This window comes from Hippocampus zosterae, chromosome 6, assembly GCF_025434085.1.
Source record: "Hippocampus zosterae strain Florida chromosome 6, ASM2543408v3, whole genome shotgun sequence".
Taxonomy (NCBI): Eukaryota; Metazoa; Chordata; class Actinopteri; order Syngnathiformes; family Syngnathidae; genus Hippocampus; species Hippocampus zosterae.
This window is the reverse complement of record NC_067456.1, coordinates 26389041-26415514: the sequence shown is the minus strand read 5'-3', so window position 1 is coordinate 26415514 and position 26474 is coordinate 26389041. Positions and strand designations below refer to the sequence as shown.

Genomic DNA, 26474 nt, shown 5'->3' with positions numbered 1-26474 from the left:
GTATCTCTACCAATGCCCTTCTTCTACAAAACTACTGGTATACTCTAAAATGGTTCAATGATTTTGTTGTTTACGATGATACTAGTGCAGCGTGTTATACCGGAGACAAATTCCTTGTGTGTTCTACATACTTGGCCAATAAAGATGATTCTGATTCTGATTCTGATTCTGTGCTTCGTTCATGTATTGATCCATGTGTCCACTTATCTTAGCCGCAATGATGCCTGACATGAGCTTCCATGTTGTGGAGAGACAGGTTATTTGCCGTTGGATGGGACTGCACCCTTTGAGGCATCCTTCATGATCAGGATCGTTGTACCTTCGGTTAGCCATCCTGGGTGAGTCCCATCCTTCAGCAGCTGGTTCATTTGTGCTGCTAGGCGCTGGAGTGCTGTGAGTTTCTTTAGCCAGTAGGTATGGACCATGTCCTGGCCTGGTGCTTTTCAGTTCGTCACTCTTTCCTGTATGTCTGCCACTGTTATGGTTACTGGGTTCTGTTCAGGGAGGTTGCTGTGCTCCTCTCTCAGGGTCACCAGCCATTGTGTGCAACCTCCTTCTCCCATATGCCTTTCCAGTACCTTTCAGTTTCCAGTCTTGGTGGGTCAGCTCTGTTGTTAGGACCCTGCCACTGAGCGTACACTTTCGCAGGTTGTGTTGCGAACAGCCTGTTTATTCGTCTGGCCTCATTCTCTTTCGTGTACCGCTTTAGGCGGCTGGGCAAGGCTTGGAGCCTTTGTTTGGCAGTTTCGAGTGCTTCAGGTATGGTCATCTGGATGTACCTCTCGGGTATCATCACACCTCTCTGGGCCTCTGTCAATTGACTCACATCTTTTTGAGCCGCCTTGATCTTAGCCTCCAACCGTCTTTTCCATGGTGTGTAATGTATCTCATGGCTTCCATGGTTGCTCTTATAGCCAAGCTCTTATCGCCGTCAGTGCTGCATTCACACTTTCCATGAGACCTTCAGGTGGTACTTCACATAGCCGTTGTAATCGTTTTCTAGGTTGCCCAGCTTTCATTCTCGCCATGATCTTCGCTTTCAGGTCAGTTACTGCTTCGCTTTAATTCATTGGGGCTGGCCTCCTATCTCATCATCTGCATACATTGGAATGCTTGAGTAGTAGCATTCAAACAGAGCCATGTTATCACATCTCGCCCATCTCCGCTTTGTTCCAGTTGCCCATTTTTCATTAAGGTGCTCTGGTTCCCCAGCACCTGACGCAGACCTTGTTTGGCCGGGCGACGTCTGAGCCGGCATGTCATTCATTTTATTGTCTCTCATCATTGTGTGAGGTAGGCATTAGCGTGGAGGACCTTGCCCAAGGACCCACACTGGATGGTGTTATGTGCTCATTTTTTGCCCCAAGCGGGATTCGAACCACCGTCTCCCGTATGCCAAACCGATGCCTCACCAACTGAGCTATCCAGCTATATATATATGTATATATTAGAGCTGTGAGTTTAGCGCATTTTTATTGGCATTAATTTAAATGAATTTTAACGGGATTAAATTTTTTCTCGCGAGATTAACGCGGCACACGTCACAAGCGGATGTTACGTTGCTCTATAAATACACCAGAAACAAAACAACAAGCGCGCTGCAGACGTCCACGCCCATGTCTGTTTTGCCAGCCACGGCAGCGCGAGACACCGAAAACGGATACTTAGAGTTTATGAATGGAAAGTTTACTTTTAAAAAGTTGCCATATTGCTCCACTGACAAGACCAAAGTTATCTGTTCTGTTCTCTCTCTCTCTGTATCATACAGGTATACGATGTATGCCACTGACGCGATTGTTACTTGTTTGGAACTATTTTGTGTGGAAGGTTACAGTGTTCTGTGTCCGTATAAATAGAGCGGGTGGCCTTTCTCTGTGTTCGTCTGACCGTGACAGTGCGCTACAGTAGTAGCGACCTAGCGAAAGTAAAATGTCTCCAGTGTTGTCATCGAACCAAGTGTAGTCATTCGAAATGAGGTCTACACAAAACCGTAGAGAGACTTCCGCGCAAGAAGGACCAATACAATCAACATAGCCTGACTGTGTTAGGGGGAGTGAACCCCCCCCCCCCCCTTTCAGAATGGTTTGCCCCTGCAGCACGGGGGAAGTGCGTGTGCTTGTTTGTGCGGCCGGCAGTTTCCAATACAGCTGCACATAATGAACACTGGTGTCCGGTGTCTCGTTATTCTTCAACAAACATACAGAAACAGACTGCTGTGTTGAAAGCAAACTTGAGAAAAATGAAGTATGCAACCATGGTTTGAATCCACTATAGGCTGAGTAATAGTGTACCTTAGATGTGCACTTTATAATTTTTAATCGTGATTACACACACATTTTTTTATCGTTTCTGAATTTTCTTGTTTGAGAGATGTATGACCACTGATATTTCTGCAGGAATCATTGCTGTAACAGACTTCAGCTGCTGACCGATAAAGAAACCCTTCAACAAGAACCAACATGAATCTCCCGCACCCTGCACCCCAAATACCACCTGTTCACCCTGACGTGCAGATGAAATCTCTGGCCTTCTATGATGTACTGGATATACTCATCAAGCCCTCCAGTTTAGGTCTGTCTCTTTGTGTGTTTATTAAACACGTTTGCTATTCTCTGTTGGATAATAATCAATTTAGGGTTTCTTGATGAGAGAAATTTCTATTACTGTACCTAAATCACCAAAACAAGTTCTTTAGTGTTATGTGAACCCACCCAAGTCAAATTCTGTTGAAACAGTTTGCAGATTAACCAAAATTCTTCATGAGAAACTTGCACAAAAACTTGGGGGTAAACAGTTAATTTTAACATTTTTAAAGGTTTATTCATTGCTTTTTGCCTAAATTGTTTTATTTGCACATCGGCTTCACAGTGCAGAGGTACCGGGTTCGATTTCAGCTCCGGACCTCCCTGTGTGGTGTTTGCATGTTCTCCCCGGGCCTGCGTGTGTTTTCTCCGGGTGCTCCGGTTTCCTCCCACATTCCAAAAACATGCGTGGCAGGCTGATTGGACACTCTAAATTGTCCCTAGGTGTAAGTGTGAGCGTGCATGGTTGTTCGTTTCTGTGTGCCCTGTGAATGGCTGGCAACCGATTCAGGGTGTCCCGCCCGGAGACAGCTGGGATAGGCTCCAGCACCCCCCACAATCCTATTGCTATTTAATTTTAAGTCAGATTTTCCTTTTTAGTCCAGTGGTAATTAACCTGGGTTTGATCGAACTCTTGGGGTTGGTTAATCGGTCTTTCGTCGGGGGTTCGACGGAGCCGCTACCATGGAGGCTAAGACGCACCCGACTCAACATGTCAATTGGTTACGACACGCCTGCTTGGCCATCACTGGCTGCAGATGATCACATTACATTGCTTGTCCAATCAGTGCTGCAGGAAATTTAGTAGTCACCATGTGACTGTCGTGATAGTAATAATAATACTATTAATGCTTTTGCGACGCGGGGGCCCAGTCTCATTCGGCTGGGTCGTCGCAGTGCGTAGAGCCGATCAGCTTCACCAGGGTCCGCCAATGACCACGGTCATGGGCCAGGTCCGCTGCATCCTCCAGGGTAAGGCCCTGGTGTTTGAGATCTTCTCTGATGACATCAAGCCATCTGGTGTGGGGTCTGCCGCGTGGCCTTTTCCAGCCGGCTGTCGCTGGATCAAATGAGAAGATGGCATGAGTTGGGTGTTCCGGGAGTAATCGGAGGAGATGACCAAGCCAACGGATGCGCCTCTGAGCGGCCAGTCGGGATGCAGGGGGCTGAAGGGTATGTTTTCGGAGGTCTGAGTTGGAAACATGGAGGTGCCAGCTGATGTTCAAGATGGTTCTTGGTGACCTGCTGTCAAAGCCGTCGATCCTCTTGGCCTGGGTCTTGTTTAATGGCCAGGATTCTGCACCATACAGGAGGATGGGAAGAACTGCTGCGTTATAAATGCGCATCTTGGTCTTTTGGGACACTGAGTGGTGGCGCCAGAGGGGCCGCCACAGTGACTGCATTGCCGCGGCCGCGAGAGCGCGTCTGCGGTCAATCTCTGGCTTGAGATCGCCGCTGCTGGTAATAGTGGAGCCCAGGTAGATGATGGAGTTGACAAATTGCACTTCGTCTGTGCCAAAGATCAGGGGGGAGGGGTTGGGTCCGTCACCGATATACATAAGTTTGGTTTTCTGCCAGCTTACTTGGAGGCCCAGCTTTGCTGCTTCTGTTTGGTATATGGAGAGGGCACTGCTGAGGTGTTGGAGGGAGTTGCTGAACAGGGTGGTGTCATCAGCGTATTCAAGGTCGGTCAGGTGGAAGTTGCAGAGCGACACGCCTGAGATTTGCTCCCGGACTCGGATCATAAGGTGGTCAATGACACAGTTAAATAGATGAGGAGCGGCCACGCAGCCCTGTCTGACCCCGCTGTTAATGGGGAACCACTCGGAGTCCTTCCCATTCACACGAACACAGCTCTCTGAGTTGTTGTAGAGTCGCTGGAACAATGTGGTTATTTTGGGTGGCACTCCAAGGTATTTCAGAATGTTCCAAAGGGAGAGGTGGTCGACTGTATCAAAGGCAGCTTTGAGATCTATGAAGGCAATAAAAAGATGTTGGTCCTTCCGAAACTCTCTAACCTTCTCACCAATGAGTCTAACTGCTGAGATGTGATCTATGGTGGACCGGTTGGGCATGAAGCCAGCTTGTTGGGGGCAGCAATGGCTTCGAATGGCGGGAAGGCCGCGGGTGAGAAGGATCCGGGTGAACAGTTTTGCGGGTATGGAGAGCAGTGAGATGCCTCTGTAGTTGTTGCAGAGTTGCTTGTCGCCTTTCCGCTTCCAGAATGGCAGGATGATGCCTCGGGTCCAGTCTGTGGGGGGCTGTTCTGCCACCCACACTTGGTTAATGATGTGGGTGAGCCACTGGGCCATGGAGTCACCACCTTCTTTGAGCAGCTCTGCGGTGATGGCACAGATTCCAGGGGCCTTGTGATTTTTTAGTGATTTTATTGCTGCTCTGACCTCGTCGATTGTGACTGGGTCAGTTTTGCAGTTGGGGTTGGGGGTGGTAGAGTTGGCAGCAGTGACAAGACGGAGGTCGGTGGGAACTGGAGGGTGATGAAGGAGGTTGCTGAAGTGCTCTTTCCAGAGTTCAAGGCAGTCTATTTCAGTGGTGATGCGATTTCCACTGGCATCCTTCATGAGGGCGGTCTTGATGTGTGGTCCGATGCGGGCTTGGCGCAGCATTTGAAAGACCTGTCTAAGGTCGTTGTGCTGTGCTGCTGATTCCATGCGTTCGGCCTCTTCTCCCCAGTATCTCTCCCTGTCAGTTGCAATTGCCGCATTCCGTGCTGCATTGAGCCTCCGGTACTCTGTGATATCACCGCGCTGGCGAGCAGCACGGCGGCGGTCAATGATGTCGAGTGTCGGCTGTGAGATCCATGGTGATAGTAAGTCATACAATTTAAAAAAAACTATACTTAGGGGATGTAATTTTATTGACTTTTTCAGTTTTTAATAAATTGTTTTTTTTCTTTTTTTAAATTTCTTGAGTTTCTAAAAAAATCAAAATTTTTCACTAATGAAGGGTGCGTTCATGCATATGAATGGTTGAGGTCGGTACCTCTAACAAGGTTAAGAACCTCTGTTAGTTGAGTAAAATATAAAGTGTCAGACGTGCTTAGTTTCCTTTTAATTGATGAAATTAGAATGCTATAAATCTTTCATGAAATCAGATTATAGACAGGGGTGCACATACCAATTTTGGTCCGAAAGGAGTCGAAAGGGAGTTGAATGGTTGCTGCATAGTACTCAGTTTTTTTTCTCCCAATCGACCGACCATGCTGAATTAACTTAAACACATAACCTATGGGACTGCACAATCAGCTGATTTGACGTAGGTCTTTACTTCTGCAGCCCACAATCTTTTTTGCACCACTGGATGGACTGTCATAGACAATGTGCAGCAGGGCTGAGACACCCATAAAGCCAGCTGCACTTTTAACACGATTCCCACAGGTTCCTAAAAAGTCTTAAAAGCATTGTAATTATGAATTTGGAAATAATATGTAAAAAATTCTTGAGTTTTAATATCTGGGTCTTAAATTCTATGCTCTTTCTGTAGGGCTGTTATGATCATTATTTACTAATTTCTTGATGAGCAAATATGGACATGGTCGTTCTTTTGGGACTCTTTAAATTGTGTGTTTGTTTGCACAAGTCATCAACATCCACTTGTACTACTAGGTTACCTCTTCCTACACCTACATATACCGTATGGTTGTAACAGCGTTTCAAATCCATTTCAAAGAGTTGCTTCAACGGTTCGCATGTGTCTCCTCTCTTCAAAGGCATATGCAATGATTTTTCTCACCGCTAACAATAGCCAAGTAGCAGCAAGACTATCTTTTCAATGCTGGTGCATCGAGGGAGCTTACATATCACTTAAAATCGTAATGCATCAAACATATCAGTCTATGTACATTGAATGGGGCTTATTTCATAACTTAGGCTTTTATTTTTGAGAGTATTGATTCGATCAAGATGTCATCAGGCGCCAACAGGTCTGGCAGCCTCGGTTACACGCTCCCTAGTATTATCCGTTTTTGTCATTTTCGTTAGTTTTTGGCGACCCTGAGCTTAGCAAGCACAAGCAGCAAAAGATCAAGAAAGCTCCGGGGGACGACAAAGTGTCCCCCTCCTGCCTGAAAGTCTGCGCTGACCAGCTGGCTCCGGTCTTCACACAAATCTTCAACAGATCCCTGGAGCTGTGTGAGGTCCCATCCTGCTTCAAACAGTCTACCATCATCCCAGTTCCCAAGAAATCGGCAACATCGGAACTGAACGACTATAGGCCTGTCGCTCTGACGTCTATGGTCATGAAGTCCTTTGAACGCCTTGTGCTGAACCACCTAAAGAACGTCACTGGACCCCTGCTGGACCCTCTCCAGTTTGCCTACCGGGCAAACAGGTCTGTGGAAGACGCCGTCAACATAGGTCTGCACTACATCCTCAAGCACCTCGACAGCACAGGGACCTATGCAAGGATTCCGTTTGTGGATTTCAGCTCTGCGTTCAACACTATCATCCCGGAACTCCTCACCCCCAAACTACTCCACCTCGGTGTGTCCCCTACGATCTGCCAGTGGATCCTCAGCTTCCTGACGGGACGGACACAACAGGTGAGACTGGGAGCAACAACATCATCAACACGCACCACCAGCACTGGAGCCCCACAGGGATATGTCCTCTCTCCACTGCTCTTCTCTCTCTACACATACGATTGTACCTCAACAGATCCAGCTGTCAAACTCATAAAGTTCGCAGACGACACCACAGTGATCGGTCTCATCAAAGACGGCGACGAGTCTGCGTACCGGCAACAAGTGGAGCAGCTGGAGCTCTGGTGCAGCCGACACAACCTTAGGCTGAACACGCTCAAGACTGTAGAGATGATTGTGGACTTCAGGAAACATCCTTCTCCACAGTTGCCCTTCCTCACACTATCTAACTGCTCTGTGTCAACAGTCGAGACCTTCAAGTTCCTGCGAATCACAGTCTCGCAGGACATGAAGTGGGAAGTCAACACCATCTCCATCCTGAAAAGGGCCCAGCATAGGATGTAATTCCAGAGGCTGCTGAGGAAGCATGGAGCAAGAGGTGCTACGTCAGTTCTACATGGCAGTCATCGAATCAATCCTGTGTTCTTCCATCACGGGCTGGTTTGGGGCCGCCACAAAAAAGGACAAAATCCGACTTCAACCGACAGTTAGGACGGCGGAAAAAATCATAGGCACTGCTCTACCCACTCTTGAGGATTTGCACACTGCAAGAATCAAGACAAGGGCACGGAAAATCCTCCTAGATCCCCCGCACCCTGCCCACCACCTTTTCCAGCTACTCCCCTCAGGCAGGCGCTGCAGATACATGCGCACCAAATCCAGCAGACACTTAAACAGCTTCTTCCCTCTAGCCATTAACTCCCTAAACAGTCACTGACGTAGTCACTCATCTTGTACAACAAATACTGCTCCTGGTCACTCTAAAATGGTTCAATGATTTTCTGCACCAACTGTACAAACTGTCATAGTATTGTATTCTACCATTGATCACTTAAGCTCTGCTTGATACTTTGCACATTGTCTCACAGTTGTCACTGGGTGGTACCGCCGCACTACGGTTCACTTACATTACGAAATGTCCTTCCATACCTACAGTATTTGCCATGTCTTTGTTTATGATGATACGAATGCAGCGTGTTATACCGGAGACAAATTCCTTGTGTGTCCTACATACTTGGCCAATAAAGATGATTCTGATGAGTTGGAAAACAACTTTGTTGAACCTGGGAACATTAATTATTTGACACGAGAGATTTTCACAAAAAGTATAAAAAAATGAAATAAAATAAAGCAGATAAATCTTTAACCTACAGTGGTGCGTGACCTGCATCACCGTTCGTTGTTGGCGCTCAGCAGCATTTGCAGCTTGTGATCAGAGTTGTTGCGCTGTATCTTTTATTGTTATTATTTTCATTCAGTTCGTTTCGTGTACAATTCACCGACGGCAAGGGCAAAGAATAGGAATCTAGAGGGCCGAGGGAAGCACTTTAAAACGGTATGTCTGAGCTCTGGGTTAACAAGCTGCAAAAATGTGTCATATGCATCCGCGTCAGGCTGCTGCTCATCATGACATGCGTGTCTAAGTGTGTGCGTATGATGGCTGTCTTCATCTTCTCATCCTGTGCACTAAAATCTCCCAGAGCCGAAGAATTTCATTCCGTTGTTCGTGTTTTTTTTTTCTATTGGGTTTTTTTTATACTACATCACACTGTCAGAATCCAAAAGGCCAGCAGTTTACTCCAAAAGAGGGTTCCTGAGTAGAGGGTGTAAAAAAGGGTACATTATTTAAAATGCAAGGCATAAATCCCATTTCCTCCACAAATATAGGTTGTACTGTGTGTGTGTGGGGCATTCATAAACACTCTTTGATGGACAAAAAGGGCAGTAAGCACATCCACTCCACAGTGCAGACGTGCAGGAATAGATTCTGGCCTTCCTGTGTGGAGTGTGCATGTTATACTGCACGGCAGGTTAATGTAACACTCTCAATCAGGGGGGTGCCCATCCTTTTTTGTCCAGAGGGCTACTTTTCAAGGAGCCAACCTCCGGAGATCTACCAGTCCAGTGTCAACATCGGACCCCCCACCACCACTTACACACACGCACACACTAATTTGCATGTTGAGCATTAGCCATGACTGACCTTAAGGTGAACCAAACAAACAAAAAAAAAAAATCCCAGCTACGAAACGGGTAGATCTCTTTTTGAAAAAAAAAAAGATAACTTCTTACCTTAGTGGGAGACCTGGCACTCAGAGGAGGAGGCAAGCTTTTTATAGTTAGGAGTACAATACAATACATGCTGATTTATATAGCACTTTCACAACAGCTGCAGCTGGAACAAAGCGCCTAACAAAACAGTTAACACACAGTAAAATAATAAACACAACACACATCCTAAAACACAGACAGTCATGCAATCCTAACCACTTTTCCCTCATGCGCTTTGTTCTTTAACACAATTTGAGATGAAACTGGAGAGAATCGGTGTCCTTTTACCAGTGGATAAGAGACGTCATGCTCAAAATGTACACAAGGAGTGTAGGAGCTGGTTGCAAGACGTAGGCAGGCTGCAAGGTGACCATCAGTCAGTGTTGATTCGAACTATCCTCTTCTGAGGATGATTTAAGTCCAGGATTAAAAAAGACCCAAGCACATAAATAAGCATATGACAGTTACAACAAGTCACAAGACATAACATGTAATGAGAGGGCGGATGGATGGGAAGGGGGAGTGGGGAGGGGGCGACCGTGACGTAGCTTACTGACCAGCTGCACGGTCCCCAATGCGCTCTGCAGATAATACTACGTCACGGGGGAAAAAAATAGGACCGATGAAGACGGTGATAATAAGGATATGTATGCGTGTGTGATTGTCCAGTTGTGTACGTGTATGCGTGTACAGGTCATAGCTGCTTCGTCGAGGTCTGCTCATCATGAAGACAGTCCCGGCTTATCAGTCCATGGCCGAAAAGGAGGGGGGTGGTGGTGGGGGCCCTAGACTCCATGCGTACCTCCATCCAGGGGAAAGGCCAGATAGCGTTGTTTGTTTTGGAAACAAAACTTGGGATACTTCTCTGCCACCAGTAGTTTCCAGAACACTACATGCTCTCCAGGTTGAGCGGATGTTGATCTGGCTTTGATCTCAATGTCATTTTGCAATTTCATAATCTCATCCTGAAGTGTAGAGCTTTCAAAGTTGAAAAGTAATTTGACTTTGGTGGCAATGTCACCGTCAATACTTGCACCAAATGGAGAACACATTTACAGTAACACCTCGTTTATCACAGTTAAAATGCCTCTCAAACTTTGACGAGATGGAATGTTTTTCAGCATTTTTTGGCCATTACATTCATCAAGGACGAGACTTGGTGGTTGCGCCTTTTCGGCAGCACGGGTACACCAGCACTGTTCTTTGATTGGGAGGAATGTCGGTGCCATTTGACGGTCATTGCTGCACAGCTCCAGGACGCTTGTGTTTTTTTTTTTGCGGTGCCCATTCCATTTTTCTGGAATGGGCACCATTTTTCACAGCCCCGCTTTGTTTAGCGGAGAAGTCAGTGCTGTTGGACAGTCTGTGGCAAGATGGATACATGGCTTGATGAGCCTACGATGAGAAGAAAGGAGCGTCAGCGCAGAGCGCCGATGCATATGTGGAACTGGGAGTCGCAGCTTGGAATTGAAGCGGATTACGTGAGACAGGAGATGTGAGCAAATCTCTTTTCGTCAATGGACGCTAAAGCTTCCTGTGTACTTTCAAAACTTTGCTTGGAGCAGACGTGTGCACATTTTCAGCATGACGTCCCTGATCCACTGGTGAAAGGATGGATTTGATCCTCTCCTCTTTCACCTATAACTGCTTCATACAACAAAGAAAAGTGGTTTAGATTGCACGACTGACTGTCTTGTGTTGTGTTGTATTTTCTTATTTTGACTTCAAGCTGGCGCCGCGAGAGTGTCTGTCTTTCCAGCAGCTCTGATATTTTGTTCTTCTACTTATTCCTTTCATAACTTTGCTGCTGTGAATTGGGAGTTTCTCCATTGTGAGACTAGCAGCCAACTCGTTACCTCTGCATCCCGTGTCCGAGACACATAATTTTCCCGCGGGACGCACAGTTCCAAATAATGTGCGTTTTTGGGATACAAGGAAATTTCTCAGTCAAAACAAAAACAAAAAAAAACTATGTAAAGTAAGGATTTCACTGTAACGATCGTTACCGTTAGTGTGTCGTTTCCATGGCGTCATTTTGACGGGACCGAAAATTTGTTAAACCATAAAAGTCACCCCACATGAGTTGACTGTAGTGGTCCTCAACTAGAAATGCTGTCGGCTGTACGCCAGTGGTCCTCAACTAGAAATGCTGTCGGTCCACTTTTTTTTTTTATAAGACCAAGGTCCAGTCCCATGCACGGTGGTCATGGGGAGCAGGGCTATATGCCCATTTAGTATGGTCGAGCCAAGCTTATACAAATCAACACTCCTCACAACCAACCAATAATGGGGTGCATGAAAATAACAATTATTCACTTTGCCAGTACACAGCAAATAATGAGAGGTATTGTGTTGAGGCAGAGGAACTCTTTTATTTTGTTATGTTGTGCCTGCTTAATAATAGAAATAGCCGTTTTAGGGAAAAAAGACATTTTTTACTTTAACTTTGTTAAACAGTAGTTGTCTTTTTTCCCTTAATTTAACAAAAGCAAATCAAAATACTCATTTTACCAAAATATATACTAAAAATGAAAGCAAAAACATTATTTTAATTTGTACAATTCCCCTTTTCTCATCCCCTCTGAAATCATTGAAAAATATATCAGAAGAGGAGTTAAGAACCATTTTAAATACTGACACAAGGGAGCACAGGAATGTGCAGTGCTGTTCTTCCACTAAAGGTGAATGCAATGTCTGAGGCATGCAAATATTATTTGAGGACGCCATTGGGATGTTCATTTAACATGTTGTGGTGTTCTGCTGTTAAACAGCTGCAAAGATCCCCGGGTAGACGGGAGCAAAACTGCACACAATCGAAACGTCCCGCGATTTGTCTTGTCTAATGTCTGTGTGTGGCTCTCCTGTACTGAAGCTGTGAGCACACTGTGGCGTCGCGCATGCGTCTGTTTCCTGACACAATCATCCATTTTGAATGTGTGACGCTGATGTATGGGCACACCTTAAGTTCAGAGGAGCCAATCAGCGCATCGTTATCGCCGACATGCCCCCGTCTCCAGTTCGTCAAACATTGTACACACACAGAGTCACGCTGCTGCGTCCTCTGCAATACATCTGTTCGTGCACGCAAATAATACACCGGATAATTTTAACAAGCGATCGCGGGAATGCGCAGATTATAGTCCAAAAATAGAAAATGTATAACATAAAAATCACTTTATAATTTATTATTTTATACAATTTGCCGAGGGTCCGGACAGAGGAGGCCCGGACAGGGGAGGTCGGCGGTCCGGACAGAGGAGGTCGGCGGTCCGGTCGTGGATCGCGGTCCGCCAGTTGAGGAAGAGGGCTGTACGCGATCAAATCTCTGCTGTGTGATCAACGCGATTTCACTGTGCCTGTATGTGTGTTTGTGGTGTGGTGTGTGAGTGTGTTTCTTCTAATTTAGTTTCGTTTTGTTTTGTTTTCAGTGTGGGGGGGGGGGGGCAGATAACGTTATGTGCGCATGTGGCTTGCTATTTTAGTCCGCAAACTGATGGATCGTCCAAAGGGCGTATCACTACATTCCATCCATCCATCTTCTACAGCTTACCCGGGGCCGGGTCGCGGGGGCTTTAGCACAGCTTTAGCAGGGAAGCCCAGACTTCCAGCTCTCCCCGGGGGATCCTGAGGCGTTCCCAGGCCAGCTGGGTGACATAATAATAATAATAATACATTTTATTTATAAGCGCCTTTCAAGACACCCAATGACACTTTACAATAACAAAACACACAAAAAAATACGGGTTGAGCAGCGGCAGCCAAAACGCGCCAGCGTTCACTCAACCCGAAGGTCAGAAAGAAACCACAGGGGAGGGAGAGAGCGTGTCCTGGGTCTTCCTTGGTGTCTCTTCCCAGTGGGACATGCCCGTAACACCTCACCAGGGAGGCATTCAGGAGGCATCCGAATCAGATGCCCAAGCCACCTCATCTGGCTCCTCTCGATGTGGAGGAGAAGCGGCTCGACTCCGAGCCCCTCACGGATGACCGAGCTTCTCACCTTATCTCTAAGGGAGAGCCCGGACACCCTGCGGAGAAAACTCATTTCGGCCGCTTGTATCCGGGATCTCGTTCTTTCGGTCACGACCCATAGCTCGTGACTACAGATGAGGGTTGGAACATGGATCGACCAGTAAATTGAGAGCTTCGCCCTTTGGCTTAGCTCCTTCTTCACCACGACAGACCGATACAACGTCCGCATCACAGCAGACGCTGCACCGATCCGCCCGTCAATCTCTCGCTCCCTTCTGCCCTCACTAGTGAACAAGACCCCAAGATACTTAAACTCCTCCACTTGGGGCAAGATCTCCCCCCCGGCCCGGAGGGGGCACTCCACCCTTTACCCCATACCCCACAGAACTCCCCAAGGGACACGGTCAAATGCCTTCTCCAAGTCCACAAAACACATGTAGACTGGTTGGGCGAATTCCCACATACCCTCGAGGACCCTGCTAAGGGCGTAGAGTTGGTCCACTTTTCCACGGCTAGGACGAAAACCACACTGCTCCTCCTCAATCTGAGGCTCGACTTCCTGACGGACCCTCCTCTCCAGCACCCCGGAATAGACCTTACCAGGGAGGCTGAGGAGCGTGATCCCTCTGTAGTTGGAACACACCCTCCGGTCCCCCTTTTTAAAAAGAGGGACCACCACCCCGGTCTTCCAATCCAGAGGCACTCTCCCCGCTGACCATGTTGCAGAGGCGTGTCAACCAGGACAGCCCCACAACATCCAGAGCCTTGAGGAACTCCGGGTGGATCTCATCCACCCCTGGGGCCTTGCCACCGAGGAGCTTTTTAACCACATCTGTGACTTCGACCACAGAGATAGGAGAGCCCATCTCTGAGTCCCCAGACTCTGCTTCCTCCAAGGAAGGTGTGCTGGTGGAGTCGAGGAGGTCTTTGAAGTACTCTGCCCACCGGCTCACAACGTCCCTAGTCGAGGTCAACAGCGTCCCATCCCCACTGTACACAGTGTTAGTGTTGCACTGTTTCCCCCTCCTGAGACGTCGGATGGTGGACCAGAATTTCCTCGAAGCCGTCCGGAAGTCGTCTGATATGGCCTCACCGAACTCCTCCCACGCCCTAGATTTTGCCTCGGCGCCCACCAAAGCTGCAATCCGCTTGGCCAGTCGATACCCGTTAGCTGCCTCTGGGGTCCCACAGGCCATAAAGGCCCGATAGGACTCCTCCTTCAGCTTGACGGCATCCCTTCCTGCTGGTGTCCACCAGCGAGTACGGGGGTTGCCGCAACGACAGGCACCGACCACCTTACGGGCATAACTCAGACTGGCCGCCTCAACAATAGAGACACGGAACATGGTCCACTCGGACTCAATGTCCCCCGCCTCCCACGGTACATGGGAAAAGGTGGGAGTTGAAACTCCTTCTGACAGGGGATTCCGCCAAACGCTCCCAACAAACCCTCACAATACGTTTGGGTCTGCCAGGACGGAACAGCATCTTCCCCCACCATCGGAGCCTACTCGCCACCAGGTGGTGATCAACTGCAAATCCGATGATACAACATCGATACAACATCCGATGATACAACCACAAAGTCAATCATCGAACTGCGGCCAAGGGTGTACTGGTGCCAAGTGCACATATGGACACTTTATGTTTGAACAAGGTATTCGTTTTGGACATACTGTGTTGACCACAGAAGTCCAATAACGAAACACCACTCGACCTCTAATGGGGGGGGCTGTTCCGCCCAATCACGCCCCTCCAGGTCTCACTGTCATTGCCCACGTGAGCAATGAAGTCGCCCAGCAGAACAAGGGAGTCTCCAGCACACCCTCCAAGGACTCCAAAAAGGGTGGGTACGCTGAGATGCTGTTGGGTGCATATGCAGAAACAACAGCCAGGACCGGTCCCCCCACCTGAAGGCGGAGGGAGGCAACCCTCTCGTCTACCGATGTGAACCCCTGAGCCGGGGGCCATTGAGTATGCCCACACCTGCACTGCGCCTCTCACCGTGGGCAACTTCAGAGTGGAATCGAGTCCAACCCCTCTCGAGAGAACTGGTACCAGAACCCAGGCTCTGTGTGGAGGTAAGTCCGACTATATCCAGTCGGAACTTTTCTACCTCGCACACCAGCTCGGGCTCTTTCCCTGCAAGAGAGGTGACATTCCATGTCCCTAGAGCTAGCTTCTGCAGCCGAGGATCGGACCGCCAGGGTCCCCGCCTTTGGGTGCCGCCCATCTCACACTGCACTTGACTCCTTTGGCCCCTCCCATGGGTGGTGAGCCCATGAGAAGTAAATAAAACATACATGTATAATAATTAAAACTCGCCAATCTCCAGTTAATATCTCATGTGCTGACAAGTAGGAAAAGTAAGATAAAGTTTGTTTATCATGCAACATCTTTGAAGAACATCTAACTACCAGTAGGTATTCCAATTCTTGGGCATCTCATCCATTAAATGTGGAGTAACACCTGTTCAATAGTCTTTGGGTCCATTTATGCAACATACATCAAAAATTGTTTTCTTAGTCCCGTAATTTCCGGACTATAGAGCTCACCTAATTAGAAGGAGAGAAAAAACGCACTGTTGCGTGTCAAGTAATGGTTTGTTTTAAAATGAAAAACATCCTCGCTTGCCGTAACACTCAGTCAACCATTCCTTCTTTTCTTTCTACTATCTACACTTTTGTGTCAACTTTTACAACAGCGTCTTTTGGAAGGTTTTCTTTTAGCATATGTAACCAGGTGAACAATACGATGACTCTGACGATGTAAATTTCCCGATTGTGGGACGAATAAAAGATATCTTATCTTACCTTGTCGTGAATGCTGCCTCATAATAAATGGAGCACTGTCACTTCAGAAAGGGCGTTGGATAATGTCGTGGGAAATCTCATAAGACTTGGACCACGAAGTGAAGTGAGACGAACGTTAAGCTGTGCTTATTCATACCTCATGTGTCTGCAATCACCATTGCACCCCGGCTGATATTAAGAGTAAAATATCGTCGTTTGGGAGATTGAAAGGTGTCACATCGTGGGTCCTGTGCACAGCCATGAAGCAGGGGAGATGAGTTGTTTTCCACATGTTTCAGGCACATGCAACATGCCTGAAAGTGGTCACAAGCAGCTTCTGTTGTCTTTTTGTATACTTTTCTATTTGTCAGTCCCATTTTACATATCTCAGTCTTTTATTAATGCTCTACATTTTCAATGTTCAGTTGTAAATAAAACCTTTATAAAAATTGTGTTCGGTCAAGTCTGTCATAGACCCAGCCACAGAATTTTCAGACTGCAGTCCAGCAAAAAACACAGGTAAAATGCGCCCTCTCCTGGCTGGTTATTTTTACTGTGAAACATGACAGTGGCTCACTTTGACCTTTTCTGCTTGAGTTCTCCCTGGCGGCCGTTGGAAAAAATGTTTTAACAGGCCGCATCATTCAATAAGCCGCAGGGTTGAAAGCGTGTCACTAAAGTAGCGGTTTATCGGTCGAAAATTATGATATATGAACTCATGACAACATAGCATGGATTTGTTTCAATTTCTCATGGCTCAAGTCGGCGCACACAATGGTTTGTGTAAATAAGTCCAACATGAGAAACCGGTATATTTGTGTTCATATTGTATTTAATTGAAAGATGTTTGTTGTTGTTTTTTTTTTTTCTCTTCTTCTTTCTACATACATTCTTGCTGCTGGAGGCTGTAAATTTCCCCATTGTGGGACAAATAAAGGATATCTTATCTTATCTTATCTTATCTTATATAGAAGTCCACATATTTCTTGTTCATTGGTTGCACATATCCGACAGCCATCAGACAGACACTTCCCACACACCCACTCAAGGTCAAGGTCATTTTTATTGTCAAAAAAGCTTAATGTGTATGACATGCAGCATAGATGAAATTTCTTCCTCTCAATCCTCTGTGCAAACATGCTATGCATTAAACACACACAGCTAAAGAAAAGATCGCAGCTACACTGTATAAAAAAGACATGTCATCTTAACAGTACAAACAGTATAGACACTATAAACAATATAAACAGTATAAACAATGGCATTGTGGCTATTGTGGGTAAAGTGAGGCAGTGCATTGTGCAAGACACAAATGTCAGATAATGAGGGGAGGGTCATAGTCTGTGACAGGGGGCAGGGCTCGGGCAGAGACAGAGGGCGGGGAGTGTGGGCAGAGCAGGGAGGGAGTTGAGTCTCCTGACCGCCTGGTAGAAGAAACTGTTTTTGAGGCTGCTGGTTCTAGCACGGAGACTTTGGTAATCACCTTCCCGATGGCAGCAGGCCGAAGAGGCTGTTGGATGGGTGGGTGGGGTCACCTGCGATCCGGATGGCTTGGCATGTCAGATGGTAGTAAAGGTCCACGAGTGGGGGGGGGGGGGGGGGGGGAGAGACACCAATGATCTTCTCAGCTGCTCACATGGTGCGCTGCAGAGTCTTTTGGCAGGACACAGCGCAAGCACCATACCACACAGTGATGCAGCTGGACAGGATGCTCTCAATGGTGCCTGTATAAAATATCTGCATGATGGGGGGCAGGGCTCTTACTCTCCTCAGTTTGCGAAGGAAGTACAGGCGCTGGTTGGCTTTTTTGGCCAGTGATGAGTTATTGTGGCTCCAGGACAGGTCTTCAGAGATGTGCACTGCCAGGAACTTGGTGTTGCTCACTCTCTCCACTCTGGCACCATTAATGGTCCGTGGAGCAAGCTGGAGGTGTGTCTTTCTGAAGTCCACAACAATCGCCTTTGTCTTCTCCACATTCAGGTGGAGATTGTTGTCTTTACACCACAAGGCTAGCCTGCTCACCTCATTCCTGTAGATTGTCTCATCGTCGTTGTTGATGAGACCCACTCCAGTCGTTTCATCCACAAACTTAACGAAGAGATTGGAGCTGGACGAAGGAGTCCAGTCGTGGGTCAGCAGTGTGAAGAGGAGGGGGCTCAGCACACATCCTTGTGTGGCACTTGTGTTCATCATGATGGTGCTGGAGGTGTTGCTGCTGACCCGAACTGCCTGTGGTCACTCCGTCAGGAAGTCCAACAGCCAGTTGCACAGGGAGGTGTTGAGCCCCAGGTGGTCCAGTTTGTGGATGAGCTGCTGCGGGATGATGGTGTTGAATGCTGAGCTGAAGTCGATGAACAGCATACTGACGTGTGAGTTCTTGGTCTCCAGGTGGGTGAGGTCTGAATGGAGGGTGGTAGAGATGGCGTCTGCAGTCGGTCTGTTCTGCCGATATGCAAACTTGTAGGGTTCCAGGGTGGGGGGGAGGCCAGTCTTTATGTGCTGCATGACTAACCACTCAAAGCACTTCATGAGGATGGGGTGAGTGCGACCGGACGGTAGTCATTGTAGCTGGAGGGGGACAACTTCTTCGGGACCGGGATGATATTGGTGGCCTTGAGACAAGTGGGGACAACAGCCTGGCTCAGTGAGGTGTTAAAGATGTCTGTGAATACATCTTTGAGCTCCTCAGCACAGTCTCTCAGGACGCGACCAGGAATGTTGTCAGGACCTGCCGCTTTCCTTACGTTTGTTCTCCTGAGGGAACGCCTCACACTATCGTGGGAAAGCGGCGGCACCTGGTCGCCAGGAGGGGTGGGCTGTTCTGTCCTTGGGTGTTGTTGTCTGTCTCAAAACGGGCGAATAAGTCGTTCAGGTTGTTCAGCAGAGAGATGGAGCTATCGCAGGTGTGCGGAGGGGGCTTGTAGTCCGTGATGGTCTGTAGCCCCGGCCACAGATTCCTGGAGTCTCTGCTGTCCTTGAACTGGTCTGCAATCCTCCTTGAATATTGTCGCTTGGCCAGTCTGATGCATCGTGACAGGTTGGCCCTGGCAGTCCTGTGGCCCACCACGTGTCCAGCTCTGAAGGCAGTGTTCCTGGCCCTCAGGAGCCTGTGGACATCACCTGTCAGCCAAGGCTTCTGATTGGCCCCGAGGGTGATGGTTCTAGTGATTGTGAGATCATCTTTATGATGTCATAAAGATGACTAATGGACCTCCTTATGGACGTGACGGTCTCCGCGTACTCGTTGAGGTTAGTGGTTGCATGTTTAAACACACTCCCCTCTGTGGTGGAGAAACAGTCTTGGAGTGCTTCTATGGAACGCTAGGCCACACTCGTACTTGCTTCCTCACTGTTTGCTGGCGTTAGCATCACAGTGGTGTGATCTGAGGCACCAAGGTGGGAGAGGGGGAGGGCTTTGTAGGATCCTCTGACTGTAGCGTAGAAGCACGCTCTTGGGGTTTGCATGATTGAAATCTACAGCCAAGATGAGAAAGGCGTCGGTGGGCTGACTGCTGCTCACTGATGTGCTGATGGAGTTCAGACAGGGCCATACTCCTGTTGTTGGTTGAGCCAGGGGGAATGTATATTGCTACCAGCAAAATGGCACTAAATTCCCTCGGCAGATAGAATGATCATTTGATGATCATAAACTCCAAGGTTGGTGAGCAGTGCTTGCAAACCACAACAGCATCTCGGCACCAGGCAACGTTGATGTAAACACAGAGTCCCCCGCTGCGAGTCCCCCCCCCCCCTTGACGAGCTCTCTAGGGCTGTTCACACGGCAAGATTTGGTCCGGTGCTACGCCGGGGCTGCCCCAGTAGAGCGTTCACACGTGCAAATTAGCTCCGGTGTAGCCCCGGAAAAAGGCTTACACCGGACCAAATTTGATCCACCTCAGGGAGGTGGTTTAAAAATTTGCTCCGGAGCAAGTGCTCGTTTGCGAAGCAGCACCGATGTAAACTTGCACGTGTGACCGCAACTGGGTTAAATTTGCTCTAGAGCAAATGCTTGTGAAGAGTACGTATGGCGAGAATGCATTGCTTTCGTGCTCTGTCGGACTTCCGTAATGTGTTTGTTTAATAACGACACAAGGCTTGGCTGGTAACATCTTTCCTTTTGTAGGAGACTGGACTGTCTCGGAATTGTTTGTTCCTTTGTTGTTTGTTCACAACCCCCCGGCCCCCATATAATTTATTTTGTGATTTCCTCTCTTGATTTTCTGTTTGGCGCATTAGTGCTTGCTTTTCTGAGTGTCATTGAAGTCATCATTGATTTACGTTTTCTTGGGCGGTCACTCTCGAGCAGAAGGCACGGAGACCGAGAAGGAGAAGGACGTGCCGGTCCAGTAGTTGCTTGAGTTGTGTATATACAGTATGTTTTAAAAGAACCAACACGACAGCTGGTTTGCTTTCTGTCGTTTTGCTCCGCTGCAGAAACTGCAGTGTGAACGCAAGTGGGGCTGAGCCGATGCTGTTCCGATGCTGTCACGCTCAGCGGCTTTGTACGTGTGAACGCTCCACACAATTTGCTGCGGTGCAAAATATATCACACCAAAATACATCGGTGCAGCGCCGGAGCAAATGTGTGCCGTGTGAACAGCCCTTCTGTCTGCTCGGCAGCCCGTTAACCCGGCTAGCCGAACAGCCCGGTCCGGGACACTGTCGTTGAGCCATGTCTCCACGAAAACAAAAAACGCAGCAGTCACTCAAGGTTTTGCAAGATGTCCGAAGTAAGCTGGTATCGTCCAGTTTGTTGTCCAGCGAGTTTACGTTGGCCAGCGTGATGGTCGGGATAGCCGGGCGATGAGGGCTAGCTGCTAAGCCTAGCCCGGATACCTCCGCGCTTCCCCCTCTTCTGCTTCCTCAGATTCCGTCCGTGGTGCTTCCACTGTGGGCTGGTTGCAGAAGTGGGGGTTGGTGATTGAGCAGGCCTCCGCAGCAGACCGCAGTCATGCAGCAGATCGCAGTCAAGCAGTTTGTTCGCCTTCGTTGGATTATTGTCCGTTTTTGTAGTTCTGCCGATGGCGAACAGAAACTCACGAGGGTATGCGCGCATTTGTGTGCAACACAGTGAAAACAAGGAACATAAAGAACACGAAGAACACTTATTTGTGCAGGGGGAGAGAGAGAAGCCGCTTTGCGTAACCACTCCAATTTAAAATGGCAGGCATAACCTCACAAAAGACACAATGCGCGTACTTAGTGAGGTTTTTTTTTTTTTTTTTTAGGGAAAACAATTGTTGGTGAAAACTACGCAAAAAATTGTTCAACAACAAACCACGAGAGGTCCAACTGTCATCATGCATGGCAAAAATCTTGGCAGGACATGGCTGTGTCTGAATTACCCATGCACATATCACTTGGGCTAGGACTCATTAAGATAATAGAATGTCGGGTAACATCTGTGCGTCAGCTAAAATTGCTTTCAACAGAAACGTGTGTAGACACTCTTGCATGTTAAATTTCATACTGTTTGTGGCTGACATCATTGTGCCTCCTGCATAAACTCGACCAATTTGGTTTGATATTGGTTTCATTTATGGAGATTTTTGGTCCCCTTTGTATTTTATCATTGCATTCAGTTGCATTCTTGTTAAAGTGCAAAAGTAATTTTTCCATAAATGGTTTCATGGAACATTGGTCACAGCTTGCCTTCTGATATACGAGGGCATACGTACATAATCTCAGGTCAGATAATGTGGATCTTTGTCACATTTGGTCGAGACGTGTGCCTAATGTTAAGAAATGGAGCCTGTATATAGTATGACAATGGAATACCTCAAATACACAGTTTTACTTGACAAGCATCATTTGTTTTCAGGAGCAAGTACTGCACAAAGATACCATCAAGAAAAGTATTTTATCTTTGCCTTGACGCCACAGCAAGTTCGAGAAGTATGCATATCCAGGTGAACCTTTTTTCAAGACCTTAGTGGGAAAAAAATCCCTCTGTAATCGAAAAAGTAAAATAATTGTATTTGTGTACAGGGATTTTCTTCCTGGTGGCAGAAGGGACTATATGGTTCAAATCCAATTAAGGTAATGTTGTGTTTTTACATATATATATATTTATAAATAAAATGCATGTATTTAAATGTACTGTATGTATGTATGTATATGTTTTTCATTTTAAGGTGTCCTTGAGTGTTTTGAAAGGTGCTTATGAATAAAATGTATTGTGTGTGCGTGTGTGCGTGTGTGCGTGTGTGCGTGTGTGCGTGTGTGCGTGTGTGCGCGTGTGCGCGCGTGCGTGCGCGTGTCGGATGAGTGGTTAGTTTGTCGACCTCAAAGTGCAGAGGTGCTCGGTTCGATTCCAGCTCTGTCCTTCCTGTGTGGAAATTGGCATGTTCTTGCCGTGTCTCTGTGGGTGATCCCTCGCTATTTCGCGGTTAGTTTATCGTGGCTTCGGTGCATCGCAGATTTTTTCAAACAATCATAAAATGTTTAGTTATTTATTATTCTTATTATTTTGAAGTCCGCAAAAATCAGTGTCTAAGTGTTGTTTACTATGCGTGCTAGTGTGTGGCATTCTGCTCAAGCGCAGTAGGTCCACGTGGGGCACGTGTGTGTGCGTGCAAGCCTGGGCTCGCAGGTGAGTGTATGTGTGTTGCTGAGAGAAAGAGTTGGAGAGAAAGAGAGAGACTTATCAGAACAAAAGCAGGTCTCTCCATCCTGAGTTGTCTAAACAACCTTAATTGACCAATCATAAACACGCCTGCTGCGCAAATCTCTGGCCTGTGTGTGTGTGCGTGTGTGCACGTGTGCGCGTGTAACTTGCCGTGTCCGAGACGTGAACAGATAGACAGATAGCGAACAATGAAAAAAGACCAAGGATCCACAATGTTGAGATGGAGCTTTAGTTTCTTTTTCCTTAGATTTTTGTAAAACTGTACAGAGAAATAGAAACACAAAAAGGGGGTGTTTCATAGCGTTCAAATTAAATGTGTCATCACTGTACATTGTCATGTTAACTTGTCAAAACGCAATATAATCTTGGAACAGAAATAACCAAAATATGCACGGTTAACCCTTGTAGTCCACCGTTTGCGATAAATGCAAAATTATGTCTTTGAATCAAAGACAACGGCATTCGGAAAAACACGAGAGAGCTGAAACATATGGGGGGGTTCTAAAATGGCCGAAATTTCATGACGTCACCGGCTGATAATTCTCAGGCATTGTAGCAATGTCGCTGCTGTAGATCCTGGTTGTGTGGATCAGGGAGTCTATGTCCCTTTCGCTCTTGGCATACAGCTTTATGTCATCCATGTAGAGGAGGTGACTGATCGTAGCTCTATTTCTGAGGCGGTATCCATAGCCTGTCTTGGTGATTACTTGGCTTAAGGGGTTCAGTCTTATGCAGAACAGCAGTGGGGAGATTGCATCACCTTGGTATATGCCACATTTGATGGACACTTGGGTAAGTGGCTTGCCATTGGCTTCAAGTGTGGTTTTCCACATCCTCATCGAGTTCGCAACGAAGGCTCTTCGGGTCCTGTTCACTTTATACAACTCCAAGCATTCAGTGATCCGTGTGTGGCATCAAGTCATACGCTTTCTTGTAATCCATCCAGGCTGTGCACAGGTTAGTACGTCGGGACTTGCAGTCTTGTGCGACTGTTCTGTCAACCAGGAGCTGATGTTTGGCTCCTCTGGTATCTCTACCAATGCCCTTCTGTGCTTCGCTCATGTATTGATCCATGTGTCCACTTATCTTAGCCGCAATGATGCCTGACATGAGCCTCCATGTTGTGGAGAGACAGGTTATTGGCCGATAGTTGGATGGGACTGCACCGTTTGAGGGATCCTTCATGATCAGGATCGTTTGCCCTTCGGTTAGCCATCCTGGGTGAGTCCCATCCCTCAACAGCTGGTTCATTTGTGCTGCTAGGCGCTCATGGAGTGCTGTGAGTTTCTTTAGTTAGTAGGTGTGGACCATGTCCGGGCCTGGCGCTGTCCAGTTCTCCATATCTGAGACTCTTTCCTGTATGTCTGCCACTGTTATGGTAACTGGGTTCTGTTCAGGGAGGTTGCTGTGCTCCTCTCTCAGGGTCACCAGCCATTGTGCACTGCTGTTATGTGCAACCGCCTTCTCCCATATGCCTTTCCAGTACCTTTCAGTTTCCAGTCTTGGTGGGTCAGCACTGTTGTTCGGACCCTGCCTCTGAGCGTACACTTTCGCAGGTTGTGTTGCGAACAGCCTGTTTATTCGTCTGGCCTCATTCTCTTTCGTGTACCGCTTTATATATATATATATATATATATATATATAATGTAGGTCGGTAGGAACCCAATTCAAATTAATTTTGTACATTGTGTAAAACAAAACAAAAACTGAATATAATGATTTACAATTCAACTAACGAAATTACATAAGGGCTGTTCACACGGCAACATTTGCTCCGGTGCTGTGCCAGTTGAGCGGTCACACGTGCAAATTTGCTCCCCACTGCCTAGCCCCGGAAAACAGCTTACACCGGAGCAAATTTGATCCACCTCAGGTGCTCCAGAGCAAATGCTCGTTTGCGGAGCAGCACCGATGTAAATTTGCACGTGTGAACTCTCCAATTTGCTCTGGAGCAAATGCTCGAGAATAGTTGATTACCTACGGCGAGAATGCGTTGCTTTCGTGCTCTGTCGGACTTCCATCGTGTGTTTTTTTTAATAACGACACAAGACATGGCTGGTAACAGTAGCAAAGTACCTTTTGGGTTATACCATCTCAACTACAACAATCGCTAACTTAGTAATTTATGGCTGCGAAATGTTGCAGAAAAAATTGGACAGGGTCTTATTTGATTGTAAAGTGTCCTTGAGTGTTTTGAAAGGCGGTTATAAATGAAATGTATTATTTTTATTATTATTATTTCACATCTTCATATGTTGATTTACCTTTTCTTTTAACAACATTCATTTGAGAATCGATGACCCTTATTGTTGAAGCTTTTTAGGTTGAATTCTTTCCCATGTTTGTGTGATGCACAAACTCAGCTGTTCAACAGTGATATCTACTATGTCTGTGTAGCTGTAGACACCTGTATTAATTTTCAAAAAATCTACTGCCTCTTTTTTCCATTCATCAATCTATTTTCTAATCTGAAAATCGCAACCCATGCCAGCTGTCATCGGGCAATAGCTGGGGTACATCCGGAGTAGGTTGCCAGCAACAGGGCACACAACCACTCACGCTCACAATCACACCTCGGGACAATTTAGAGTGTTCCATTAACCTATCATGCATGTTTTTTTGGGAATGTGGGAGGAAACTGGAGTGCCCGGAGAAAACCCACACAGGCAAGGGGAGAACATGCGACCCCCACACAGGAAGGCTGGAGGAGAGGGAAGAGTGACATTTGAAGTGAGCGAGGGACGCACACAGATGCTGCTGACATCTCACACAGAGATGAAATACATTTCTGTGTTGTATCCGGAGGGTACACATATATTGTCTTTGAGAACATTCCGTGACCATATTTATAATTTCAAAATTACCAGTGTATAAAATAGCAAAGCTAATTCTAAGAATGTCCGAATGGAGCAGTGAGGTGCGGGCTGCATCATGTTTCGGTCGCAACTCGCATCTTCATTTACTGCCTGTATTTCCATCTTTTTATGCATTCATAAAAAGTCATACAATATAACATCATATGTAGACCTTCAAAACACGATCTAGGCATATCGTTGGGAACATCAATGTCAAGGTCAAGGTCATCTTTATTGTCAAATATGCTCTATGTACAACATACAGCACAGATGAAATTTCTTTCCTCTAAATCCTCTGTGCAAACATGCATGCATCCATATTCTGAATCATTCATCCTTACTACGGTAATATAAAAATATTACATAAGTCACACGTTCATGCAGTTAACACATGCATGCAAACAAACACTTTTGTTGCAGCATGAAAATTATCATTGAATCACAGTTGACATACAATGTGAACTTAATTACTGTATATTTATCTTGTTTTTTTTTTTATAGCTGGTTAAAAAAGTACCTACACTTTCCACATCCTTTTTGATTTATTTTTTTTCACTGCACTCAGAATAATATTATTATGGTTTACTTATTAGGATATCAGGCCAAAATATTTATTGAATTGTAGCGTATATCGCACAGTCATAGTCATGCTATATCTCAGCAAATCAGTTCAAATATTCTTTCTTTGCACAATTTCAGGACTTAACTTCATATTTCAATTAAAAAAACATGAAACTGACTTTCTGCTTTCAAGTGCTTTTTTTTTGTTTGGTTTATGGCTTAATCAAACTTATTCGACTAAAATGACAAATAATGTTCATTTGATTTTGTCTTTTTTCAGGTTTTGCTTGTCAGAGACAAGTTGCCCACAAGAAGACAATTATCCAAACAATCTCTGTATAAAGGTCAATGGAAAACTTTTTCCTTTACCAGTAA

The 26474-nt window shown here is 46.6% G+C and overlaps 1 protein-coding gene across 1 annotated transcript in view; it reads left to right on the top strand.

Moving 5' to 3' along the window:
• Positions 1-26474, top strand: part of pias2 (protein inhibitor of activated STAT, 2) — a 116606-nt gene that overhangs the window by 13721 nt on the left and 76411 nt on the right. Inside the window, exons 2-5 of the mRNA XM_052068257.1 lie at positions 2397-2571; positions 21877-21964; positions 22044-22094; positions 26380-26470. Coding sequence (XP_051924217.1) covers positions 2460-2571; positions 21877-21964; positions 22044-22094; positions 26380-26470 — 342 coding nt within the window. The 5' untranslated portion in view covers positions 2397-2459. The remainder of the gene's footprint in view (positions 1-2396; positions 2572-21876; positions 21965-22043; positions 22095-26379; positions 26471-26474) is intronic.